The sequence below is a fragment of the Leucopleurus acutus genome, assembly GCF_964270905.1.
Source record: "Leucopleurus acutus genome assembly, chromosome: 14".
Taxonomy (NCBI): Eukaryota; Metazoa; Chordata; class Mammalia; order Artiodactyla; family Delphinidae; genus Leucopleurus; species Leucopleurus acutus.
The window spans coordinates 13,480,273-13,493,171 of NC_139156.1; the positions used below are offsets into that span (position 1 = coordinate 13,480,273).

General features: G+C 44.7%; 1 protein-coding gene across 2 annotated transcripts in view; it reads left to right on the plus strand.

Annotated features, from left to right (window-relative positions):
- Window positions 1-7,758: 7,758 nt before the first annotated feature.
- The window catches only part of PDZD8 (PDZ domain containing 8), a 100,653-nt gene continuing 95,512 nt past the window's right edge, over window positions 7,759-12,899 (plus strand). Inside the window, exons 1-2 of one of the 2 annotated variants that reach the window (XM_082854651.1) lie at window positions 7,759-8,043; window positions 8,218-8,993. In XM_082854651.1, the coding sequence (XP_082710777.1) occupies window positions 8,038-8,043; window positions 8,218-8,993 (782 nt within the window). In that variant the 5' untranslated portion in view covers window positions 7,759-8,037. Of the gene's footprint in view, window positions 8,994-12,899 lie in introns of both variants that reach the window. The other variant, XM_082854650.1, reaches the window with a different exon arrangement.

Below are 12,899 nucleotides of genomic sequence, written 5' to 3' on the forward strand. Positions count from 1 at the left end.
AGAAATGAGCTACTCTCTGCAAAGAATAGGGTCAAAAGAAAGATAACCGCATTGGAGGAGATATTAAACACCAGTAGGTGGCCAGGGAGATGTAACCACAAGAGTTTCTTGGGGAGGAAGCTGAAGTGAAAGCTAAGTACCATAGAATTAGTAGCCCACTGGTAGTTGGGCAGGAGTCCTGAGTTCAAGTCCCTGCTGGGGCACCAGGGGCAGGTCCCCTCTCCTCTCTTTCTTCTGGAAAATGAAGTTTCAAAATCATTCATTCCTCTACAAAGCTGTAGATTAATGGCTAGATCAAGAGGGCACTGTGCCTGAAGAGTGAATAAGGTGGAAAGTGGGAGATGATAGGTAACAGGGACCAGGTCATTTGGAACTTTGGACTTCACTGCTGCACTTCAGCGTTCACCTTGTATGCGACAAGGAACTGTATTCCTTCTTGTGGCTGTTGTAGCCAATCGCCATAAACTTAATGGCTTAAAACAACACAAGTTTATTCTCTTACAGTTCTGGAGGTCAAAAGCCCAACTTGCAGCACATCTCACTGGACTGAAATTAAAGTGTGGGCGGGGCTGTGTTTCTTTCTGGAGGCTCTTTGTCTTTTCCAGCTTCTGGAGGCTGCCCACATTTCGTGCTCCTAACCCCCTTCCAGCTTCAAAGCCAGCAATAGGGGACTGAGTCATTCTCACATCACATCACTCTGATTTTCTTCTGTTCTGCCTCCCTCTTCCACTTTTAAGGACTCTTGTGATCACATTGGACATAACTGGATAATCCAGAAAAATATCCCTCTCATAAGGTGAGCTGAGTAGCAAACTTAATTCTATCTTCAACATTAATTCCCCTTTGTCATCTAACGCAGCATACTCACAGGTCCTAGGGATTAGGTTGTGGACATCTTTGGGGGGGTCACTATTCTGCCCCCCACAGGAACCACTGGTGGTTTTGAGCAGATGAGTGGCACGATCAGACTTGTCCTTTAATGTAATCACTGGGGCATCTGTGTTTGAATAGACATCAGGGTGGCAAGGGAAGAAGCAGAGAGGCCAGTTAAGAGTCCATTCCAAAAATCCAGGCCCAACCTGGTGCTTGAACCAGGAGGATGAATGTGGTAAAATTCCAAATATATTTTGAAGATAGAGCCAACAGGATTTGTCAACAGACCAGGTATAGATATGAGCAAAAGAAAGGTGTCAAGGACAACACAAGGCTTTTGGCCTTAGTAACTGGAAGAACAGAGGCACCATTAACTGAAGCCTGCCCAAAGAACCAGTGGGGTTGAATATCAGCTCAGTTTTGCACACAGTAAGTCATTCTACACCCAAATGGAGGTGTCCAGTAGGCTGTAGGATATATGGGTTTCCTAGAGGAGTTCAAGGGAGGGGTCCAGACTGATTAAATACATTTGGAAACACAGCAGATGGATAGTATTTGAAGCCATGAAGTTGGATTAGATCACCTAAGGAGTGAATATAAATACAGAAGAGGTGAGTGTGCCTGGGACCCCAACAGTTATACCGATTCCCAGCAGTAGATTTGGATCCACCAATAGATCTCAAGGACTTACAGTCTCCAAGCCTCTTGCTACTGCAGCCTGTTATTCTCTCCCACAGTCTTCCCCTGCTTTGCAGGGGAGCACAGCCAACAGCAGTGCCTCTTCTCCCAGTCTACTGGGGCATTCTGCTCCCTCCTCCCCAGCCTCTTCCTTTAAATGAGTGGTCCCAAAGTTTCAGGAGAACAGGGTAGCTCTTTCTCACCGAAAGTGGAGAGGATGTCATGTGAATATATTCATTGGTTTAATAAATATCAGTTGAGCACTCGCTATGTTCCAAGATTTATGTTGAGGACTGGGACACACTGTGGTTTATAAGACACATTGTACAAGTGATAACAAAAAGGTGTGATGAACTTTTATCAGCATTGCATTTGGCAGCTGGCAACAGAGACCTGAAAAATACTAGCGTGACAGCTTAAAGGACATGTTTCTCAAATGTAGAAGAAGTCCAGAGGTGAGGATTGCAAGGTTGTATACAGCTTCAATATCATTAGTGTCCCAAGGTTCTTCTATCTTTCTGTTTAACTACGTTCAGTGTGTGGCACCTATCCTCAAGGTTACCACATGATTGTAAGATGGCCATTACAGTACCAGTCATCACATCTGTATGTAATGTGAATAGGCAACTAGCAATCTCTGTCACAAGCATCAGGAAAGAACAGGTTGTTCTATGAGTATGTAGCAGGGGGCCAAGTTAAGGCTAGGAGCAGGGACAGTCTCCTAGAAGTAAGTGTTTAAACTTGAAGGGCAGCAGTTGCCTACAAAGGGATGAGGGAAAGAGTTTCAGGTAGAAGAAGTAGCATGTGCAAAGCCCTAGAGATAAGAGAAAGAGCAAGGGACAAGGAGGCATCCCAAGAACTTTAGGAATCCTGGAGCACAGCCACAAGTGGGGGGCATATTGTGAAATGGAGTGGAAGATGTAGGAAAGGGCTAGATCGTGAAAGCCTGAGGGATTGTGCTCAGGAATCAGCACTTCATCCAGAAGCCTATGGAGAGCTGTTGAGAGATTTTAAGCAGAGAGTAGCTTAATTGGGCTTGGCTGAGAATGGTGAATACAGTAAGGAAAGGAAAGTGGGAGGTGGGTAGACCAATTAGAAGGCAGTGGCAGGAATTTAGACACAAGATGACAATGGCCCAGGCTAAAGCAATTTCAGAGGATAGAGAAAAGTGGAATGGTTTGGAGAAGAATTTAGGAGGAATATAAATACTGATTAAGGCCTCATCTATCTAGTAAGGATCTGATATGGTTGCGCTCCCTGTTCTCTGGGTCCATGACCATGTGTAGGTGATAGGCCTACAGCTTGCTCTCCTGTGTTGCCTGTCTTTGTTTAGGGAACCCCCATCTTCCTACTCACTCAATTATAAAACCTCAGTTGCCTTTGAGTTCTTCTCCATGCACTTAATTTCAAACCAGTTCCATTGATTTTTTCCTCTAAAATGTCTCGTAAGTCCAACCTACTGCCTTAGTCTAATCCCTGATCAACTTTTGTCTGGATTCTGGCAAAACTTCTTCACAAATCTCACTCTCCCTCCATACAGACTCCACTTGCAATTTGCTACCAGTTATATCTTAAAGCAGATCTCACTCTACCATCTCTCCGTCCACTCAGCTATCCATTCATCCTATGAGCATGCTTCCTAGTATGTGCTTTGCGGGCTGAGGATACAGAGACAAAAAAGCCATGGTCTTTGCTCTTGAGAAGCTCACAAGTGGACTCGTGATTCCAAGCAAGTAACAGGGAATCTCAGAACATGATAAGAAATGCTATTTCCAAGGTGACCTCAAACTGCACTGAGGACAATGGAAAAGCTCCTAACCCAGACTTAGAGGAGGTCAGGAGGGACAGGGGTGTGAACAGTCAGGGAAAATTCCTGGTAGAGGTGACTCTTCTGTTCAGTCTTAAAAAACCCCAAGTAGGAGTTATTCAGACAATGGGCAGGGGAACCAAAGGGTTAAGGTCAGAAGGAAAAGCATTCATTCACATCCACAAATATTTATGGAGTACCCAACATGTGCTAGGCAAGACTGACAAAAATAAAGGAAGTAAGATAGATAATTGTGTGTTTAGGAGTCTGCAAACAGTCCCATATGGCTGAAGAGCAGGGCCAGGATTAGGGTGAGGTGAGTGAGGTTCTCACCTTGGGCAGAAAATTTGAAGGGGCACCAAAAAAACCAATCAACAAGATAAGTAACATTTAATGCAACATCTAAAAAATAAAAATAATATGTTATCTATGATAAACAAAACATCAAGATTTTAAATAAAGACAGGATCTGACAGTGCCATGCCAAGAAATACCAGAGCCTGAGGCAAAAGGACAAATGTGGGTGGACAAAAAAATGTTGCCTGCCATTTCCATAAACAAAGAATGTTGCCCACCATCAAGTCATCAGGCACTGCAGCTAACCCCTGCAGTGTGCCCTAAGAAAATTCAGGGTGGAGAAAAACAGGATACTGGCCCTAGACAATTAAGATTCATATCTAAGGAATAACTTCAGTGAACCCAGACTCTTGCATCTTCCCATACACAGAAAAGCACTAAAATCATTAACTCGAGATGTCTGTTTTCCATGACTAGCAGTAATCTTTTGATGTTTGACTACATGTTTTGTTTCGTCTTCAGCAAAAATTCCTATTCATCTGGGCTCTTCCCTTTCCTCTTTGGAGCAGTTCCTCAGAGCTATCTGAGAGGCTGTCTCCCAGGCTTTAGTCCTCAGTAAGTTTCCCAAATAAAACATAACTTGCAACTTTTAGGTTGTGTGTCTTTCTTCAGTCAACATGTGAATCCCTGTATATACCTTTTAATATATTTTAATGGCTAGTTTATTCCAGAACATTAAAGTAGTTGAAAAAATATAGTAAATTTGAAAAGTAGATATATTAAAGTTCACATTAAGTTTAAATATTTTGTTTGTACCCCAAACAGCGTTTATTATAATTTTACTTTCTGGCTTTAATGAAAGCAAATTCATCAATAATATCTTCATCCATCAACTGATGAATGGATAAAGAAGATGTGTTATACAGATACAATGGAATATTACTCAGCCATAAAAAATAATGAAATAATGACATTTGCAACACAGACAGACCTAAAGATTATCATACTAAGTTAAGTAAGTCAAAGACAAATATCATATGATAGCACTTATATGTGGAATCTAAAAAAATGATGCAAATGAACTTATTTACAAAACAGAAATAGACTCACAGGCATAGAAAACAAACATGGTTACCTAAAGGGATAGTGGAGGGGCGGGGGAGAGATAAATTAGGAGTTTGGAATGAACACATACACACTACTATATATAAAATAGATAAACAACAAGGACCTAAAAATATAAAGATAGGAAAAAAATCTTCAAAATCTACATCTGGAGTAGTGAGAGAAGAAGCTAAAGTGTAAGCAAAGGCAAGCTCACAAAGGATGCTAATGAGTTTGGACTGTATCCTAAAGGAATATTGACCTAAAATGAGAGGCCTTGGGGTTAGACAGAGTTTATTCAAATCTCCACTCCTCCACTTATTAACTTAGTGACTTTTGGCAGGTTATTTATCTGCATCAAGTGTCTGTTTCCTCATCCATAAACTGGAGATGATAGTACTTACCGTAAAGGACAATTGTGGGAGTGTAGATGCTTCTAAAGTGCTTAGCACAATGCTTCCCATCTACTATGCTCTTGAAGCATGGTAGCGATTATTATGAATATGGCTGTGGGGAGCCACTGAAGAACTTTTAGCTACAAGGTGACAAGATCAGTTTTGTACTGGAGAAAGGTCATTGTAGCAACAGTGTGGAGAATGATCACAGGAGGCAAGACAGACAGAGTGACTAGGTAGGAGATAACGAAGAACTAAAGTCATTGCAAGAGAAAAGAAGAGGGCCTGAAATAAGGGCCTGGTGATAGGGCTAGAGAAGTGAGGACACACTTGAGATATACTAAGGAGATAGAATTAAAATGATGAGGGGGAGTAAGGAGGGCAAGCAGTTTGGACAAGTGGGTGAATGGTAGGGAACATAGAGGAGGGGGCAACTTGGGAAGGATGGCTATTGGATGAAACAATTAAGATTAGGTTTGACCAAATACAACAGAAAATCCAGGGCTGCTGTGGTAGCTCCAAGAAGTCATCAGGGATCCAGGCATATCTGTCTACTTTGCCATCTTTAGCATAGGGCCTCCATTGTCAAAGTTACTTCAAGATCCAAAGTAGCTGCTGGAGCCCCAGAAATCATGACTGCATTCCAGACAGCTGGAAGGAGGAACAAAGAGAGGAAAGCAAAACGGTGTAGCTTCCAGCTGAGTCAGTCCCCTTTAAGAGACTTCCAGAAGGTCCTACAAAACTTCTTACATATCAGAAACCAGTAACACTGACACATCTAGATGTAAGAGAGATTGGGGAATAAGTGTCTTTTATCTCAATGCATTGACATTCATGTCAATGGGATGTCAAATGGGAGTTCTGTTACTAATGAGGTAGGAGGAGGGCAGAAAAGGGAGAAGCCTGCAAGATGGAGTGTGAGGCTGAGAACTCACTCCCAGGAAAATCACCAACTTTCCTTGTGGGGGAAGGAGGTAGTTGAAGAATATTTTAAGATGCAGAATGGATTAATACACAATTTGAGGATATTGTATCTCAGTGCTGTGAAAATTACTCAGATAATCTTCCACCCCACCTCCAGCTTCTGTGACATTTATTACAATGGTGCAGGAGTATTATAAATAAGGTTTTTGGTGGATATTAAGGGTCTACATTTCCCATTTGGGTTGAAACAGTGTAGAACTGAGATAGCAGCCCAGAGATGATCACAAGAAAAGAAGCTGCCTGGAGCTCCCAGATATCCCGGCAGGGCTCTGGACTTCGATAGGATGTGGAATGTGGTTTTGAGCCTGGCTCTCTCAGCAGGCTAACATTTTTACAGCAAAGGAGCCATTCTGGTCTCACGCCTGGGGATGAGTAAGTAAGATGAGAACGGCTTGGTTCCAAAGTTCTATACCTGCTCCAGTTGGGTCAGAATTCTGTTTTTTGTTCTAGAATCACCCAGACTCAGGACTGTCACTGGCTTGGGGATCTTCCAGAGCTAAAGAGGAGCCCTGCCCTGGCCCCTTAAGGCCAGCCAGAACCAACCTGATTTTTAGGTATGGAATATCTGACCCTTGTGGGACTAGGGGTGGATCTTTGTGTTGTCCATGTGGTTGGAGCACATAAGCATTTGTGAGGTAACCAGACGGCAGGAGGATAACATTGTTCCTGGGCAACCTGGCTTCATTAACTCTATGGCTTTGGTCAAGGTGCTACCTTGTGCAAAATTCCTTTAAGTCTTTCCTCACCCCCCCCTTTCTAACTCCCCCTTCCTGTGCACCATGGAACCAATAAGCCCCCTTCCAACTCTAGCAATCTTGGTATCCTAGTACTGAGTAGTGACCAAGGACTTAGGGTTTAGTTTTAGACAAAATCAGGCACCATTGTGTGACCCTAGGCAACTTCCTTTGCCTCTCTGCGCCAGTGTTTGCATCTGTAAAATGGGTGGTGGCTAACTATAACTGTCTCTTAAATGAACTAAATGTGGTAATACACTTAGGGGCTTAACCACTGCGATAGCTTGACAGTGACTATTTATCTTCCAATCATCTGGCAAGTTCATCCCACTCATCATTCCTCAAACCGGCTCTTTTTTTTAATGTCCTTCTCGTTTAAATCTCAAATATCCGCCTAGGTAGTAAAGTTAGTCCGCATCTGACTCCTTTTTTCTCTGTCCCTCCTCCCCAGGGCCCACCCTCCGCGAACGCAGAGCGTCTGCTGGTCAGATTGATGGTCGGCGACCGCGGTCTCAGAGGCAGTGCAATCTTGTCCTCGGCTTGGGAAGTCTCCGAGCGGCCAACTCAGATCTTTTGCGGCGCTGCCCGGCAGGGAAAGCCGCCAGCCCATTCTCAGGGACGGGAGTGGAAGAATCACACTGCAGCAGGGGTAACAGGGACCGCGGCCAATGAGGGGGGATGGGCGCATTAGAAGATAACGGGATGACCGGAGTCAAGAACGCGCCGCCACGACATCTCCGCCCGGCCTCCTTATCCTCCAACCGGTGGCCCCAGTTATCCTCCCAGATCCGCGCAGCGGCTTCAGAAGTGACAGCCACGTGTATCGCGGGGAACTGGGATGTTGGCGTGGGGGCGGGGTTGGAAGGGCGCCCGAGAGGTGAAGAAGGACCCGCGTACGCGTGCCCGGGCGCCGGCTGCCAGGCGACGCCGCCGGGAGCGAGTACGCTCCTGACGTCACTCGCCGTTCGTCCAATGAGCGGCGGCCAGAGGAAGGCGCCGTTCCGCTCCCTCCCGCCCCCGCTGCCGCCACCACAGCAGCAGCCTCCGGGAGCTTCTGAGGAGGCGCGGGCCGCCGCAGGCTGGGGCGCTGCAGTGCGCCGTCCGGAGCCCCTGGACGAGGCCCAGGGAGCCGCTCGCCCAGACCCCGCCGCCCGATGTCCTCAAGATGGAGGTAGGGGGGAGGGCGCCGTGAAGAAAGCCGCGCTGTGCGCGCGGGGGCCAGGGCGCGGGCGCTCCGGGCGGAGGCGGTGGCGGGATGGGGCTGCTGCTTATGATCCTGGCGTCCGCCGTGCTGGGCTCCTTACTCACGCTGCTCACCCAGTTCCTGCTGCTTTACCGCAAACAGCCCGAGCCGCCGCCGGACGAGGCCGCCCGCGCGGCCGACGGCTTCCGCTACATCAAGCCGGTGCCGGACCTGGCCCTGAGAGAGTACCTTTATGGCGGCGGCGGCGCTGAGGAGCCCTCCGGCGGGCCACCCGAGGGCGGCCCGGCTCCGGCCCCCGAGACCCCCGCCCCGCCGGCGCGGGAGACCTGCTACTTCCTAAACGCCACCATCCTGTTCCTGTTCCGGGAGCTGCGGGACACCGCGCTGGCCCGCCGCTGGGTCACCAAGAAGATCAAGGTGGAGTTCGAGGAGCTGCTGCAGACCAAGACGGCCGGGCGCCTGCTGGAGGGGCTGAGCCTGCGGGACGTGTTCCTGGGCGAGGCCGTGCCCTTCATCAAGACCATCCGGCTCCTCCGGCCCGTGGTGCCCTCGGCCACCGGGGAGCCCGACGTTCCTGAGGGGGAGGCGCTGCCCGCCGCCTCCCCCGAGGAGCTGGCCTTCGAGGCGGAGGTGGAGTACAGCGGGGGCTTCCACCTGGCCATCGACGTGGACTTGGTCTTCGGCAAGTCCGCCTACCTGTTCGTCAAGCTGTCCCGGGTGGTGGGGAGGCTGCGCTTCGTCCTCACCCGCGTGCCCTTCACCCACTGGTTCTTCTCCTTCGTGGAGGACCCGCTGATCGACTTCGAGGTGCGCTCCCAGTTCGAAGGGCGGCCCATGCCGCAGCTGACCTCCATCATCGTCAACCAGCTCAAGAAAGTCATCAAGCGCAAGCACACCCTCCCGAGTTACAAGATCAGGTGAGAGGGGCGTGGGGGGAAGGGTCGCCCGGCCGCGGGGGCCCGGCTGCTGGGACCCCGGGCCTGGAGGCACGCTGCCGCCTGCGTGGGTGGGAAGGGCCACGACTGAATCCCAGTCCCTGCTTCCCAGGGCTCTTCCCAGCCCTGGACAGGGCCCTAGGTAAAGGCAGGTAGTGCCTACGTTCTTTGCTTCCGAAGGGCCTTAATGGGAGCTAGAAACCTCTCTGTGTGTTCTTGGGCATCCAGGGTGCTGTCAGCATGGGTCGAAGCAGCATATGGAAGATGGAAGGGAAGTCCACCCTCCTCCCCGGGATGGCTCCGGGACTGTTGAGAAACTTCTATCCGTGGTTGCTGCATTGAGGGCAGCTTTGCTGCATCACCTTGGCCACGTTGAGAAATTGTTCCTGGACACAAAGTACAGACGTGAAGAGTGTGCTGGTAGCCCAGGGCTGTTGTATTTTGCAACTGCAGGCCCGTTTTGCTGTGCTGCTTCGGCAACTTTCAGGGTAGAGGGAGTGTCTGTTGGAAAGGAATACTCTTCCACTGCAGATTGGTAACGAGTTGGGAGCCTGTGCGTGTTGTAATTCTCTGTACATTCTGTGTTAATGTCATCTGCCCTTTGGGGGTGGGTTCTATAGCACAGACGCAGACTGCCCCTCACGTTTCAGCTCTTCCTGGCTCTGAGTTCCTCCCACAGTACCCGAAATGGCCCTGCAGATAGTATTTTAAAGATTGGTAGTGATTTTAACTGTTTTAAAGTCTCCCTATATCTGGCGGTTTGATTTTCTGTAGTATACTATTTTGATTAATGTATAGGGTTTGGGTTGTTTTTTTTTTAATATGGAAGTGGAAGGGGAAAGAAAGTTTTGTAGGGCTAGAGGCTTCATCCACTTTGGTCTGGGAAGGCTTGTCGGTGTTGAAAGGGTCATGTATGGCTATTTCTTACAAAACATGAATTTTTAATTTTACTTTCTGTCCTCCTTTAATTTTGTGTTCATTAAAATGTTTGACGCTTTTAGATTTTGTTCTTTCCTATAAAATTATGTAAATCTGGTATTTGCCTTACCTAGTTTCCTTTAGTGGAAGTTACATGTTTCTAGATCACTGATTTTCTACCACAGTTTCAAGCATCAGTGACCCAAATAATTCAGGAATATTTGATGTTTGGGTTTGGGGTGGAGTATTGACGTGTGCTATGTGGCAGATTTACCTTAGTAATTGTGTTTTGTTTACGCTAATATCACAGAGTGACAGCTTAAAACCATCAGGTGGCAGGAGAAATTTATAATGGAAATATTTCCATAGATTTGCAGAGGATGGTGAACTGGTCATCCACTGTTTGATTTCCTGTTCTGTGAAGTAGAACATAACTTTATGAAACCTACTCTTTCAGCTCTGAAATATAAGTGACTAAATTATAAATGAGTTCTAGTGTTTAAGCAGTGAGGTGTTTATAGCAGTGTGTGGCTAAGAAAGTCATGAGAGAAAGTTGTTACAGATTTTGATAATTCTATCACAATTTCAATTCTGATGTTTTCTGGGTAACTTTCAGGTGATGAAACTTGACTAAGTTATTATTTGGGGGTTATTTGTAGGATAGCCAGTGGTAGTGAGGGTATGTGTCATTTTGAGGTGTTTTTTTTTAATGTAGACTTGGAATTCAGTTAAATCTGAAGGAAATTATGATTCGAAGTTATGGAGCCATTAATAGGTTTATTGCTTTGAAGGAACTTTATCATCTGTATCATTGAATAGCATCATCATTTAAAATGTAGCAAAATTGCTCTTATTTACTGTATCCAAAGGGATTTTTAAAAACATAGCATGTGTGTGTTTGGTTATGTATGATATTTCAACTTTTAAACCTTAAGCATTAAATGATCACCTCCAGAAGTATACACACCTGTATACACACCTGCTCTTTATATTCGAAGGCATTTCAATGGTCAATCAGTAAATACTGTACAGAACATATCACTCAATCTGTAAATATTTATTGTACACCTGCTATGTGCTTATCATTGTTCTAGGTGCTGGGGTTTCAATACTGAACAGTCTCAGTCCTTATGGAGGTTGGAGTTTAGTGAGAATTGAATTAGCTGTACTTAATAAGATTTAAACTAGAATGTGATTGATGGGTTTGAAGTAACTAGGAAGCTGATTTTAGGTTAGTAAAAGAAAATGATAGAAGTGTGAGGATGAAAAGGGCTGCTTCAAGAAGTGTTGAGTTCTCTCATCTGTGTGTAGCTGTTCTGCCAGGAATATTTTAAAGTACTGATGTTGTGGTACAGATTCAAGTTTCAGCTAAGAGAATGAATTAAAATACATTTAAGATGTATCACAATTCTCATCATGAGAATTAAAGTAGCTATGGTTTATCCTTTTTTATAGATCAGGGGATAGTGCCCAGAGTAGTTAAATAACTTGCTTAAAATCACACAGCTGTCAAGTTCTGATAAAGTCAAGCTGCCCTTTTTCCTTAAACTCTGCTGTGTTGTTCTTAAGGATTTTTTTTTTTAAGTATGTCATCAAAATATGTGGGGGTAGCCTTCCAAATTAACTGAGAACTCTGAGTATGACTATAAAGCTTTTTTTTTTTCTTAAAAAAATTTTTTTTGGAAATTTTGAGAAACGATCCTTTTAAGGTTAAATCATAAGGTTAAATCTTTGGGTGCTGCCCCACTTAGCATTTCTTTTTTAATCCAGCAGATTTTATTTCTAAATAGAAGGTCTTGCTAGTTTATCCTTTTTAGCTATCTAATCTACTTAGAGCTAAAGCAGTAACGAAAATTGTATTGAGTCTTAGGATCTTTTGGCACTTGAAATTATTATAAAACAGAAATACCTTGCCAATTAACATCGTTGTCACTTCTTCCCCCTCTTCATTTGTTTTTTATTTTCATGTTGCTAAAGTAAAAGTGGCCCATCAGGACTACCCATTCTTGATGTCTCATAAAGAGATGAGAAGGGAGCTCAAATGATTGGTTGCTTTCTGGGGACCCAGCTGACAGACATTTACCCAACTAACACAGTTTGTAAAGCATTATAGTATTTTTATATAAGTATACATTTTCTACATATTATAATTCTAATTTTATTAATTTTTACTAATATTCTGATTTCACCATCTCAGTGTTCATTGTTTTGATTTTTTCTTAAAATGTATACTTTAAAATAGTAAAAGCCATAGTTTTAAAAAAATTATTATTAGTCAAAAATTAGTCTTCAAGAGAGAAGGATTACCACCAGTGTTCTTGACTACATGGAGAATCCATCTTCAACATGAAATCTGAGTAATAGTCCTGAGGAGTTTAGGGTTTGGGAGTCTGACATTTGAGATTCTTACTGATGCTTCTGTTCCTTGGGTTATTATTGCTGTGTAGTTAGCAGTCATTGCATACTGAAAGGCCAGATTCAGTTTGTAGGTACTTTGAATTTGGCCTGCACTGTGGTTTTCTTATTTCTTAATTGCCAACATTTAAAAATGGAAAGTTTTGCATGATTTGGATTTCTGGCTTTTCTTAGGAAAATTTGGAAGATCTGGTAGCACTAGGCCTGCATTTGTCCTAGCAATAATAAGATGGAGAGATGGAGTCTAGTAGCAGCTGCAGGAACCTCTTACGTGTAGCTTGTAGTTCCCACCCACTTGCTACATTTACTGATGGTACTTGCCTGGCCTGGCAATATAAACTTGAGATGCTTACTAAATGAGGAGCGTTACTGTTGCTCTTCATCGAAAATGGGAAGAGTTAGTTAACAGCTGGATAGTAGAGGGTGATAATTTCTGTCCCTCTTTAAACATTATGTCTTCGAAGAGACTTTCACTGAGCAACTTTATTTTATAAAAGACATTATCATTATAATGTTGAATGTTAAAAAAAATCATTCTGTTAGAAATCTTTTAAA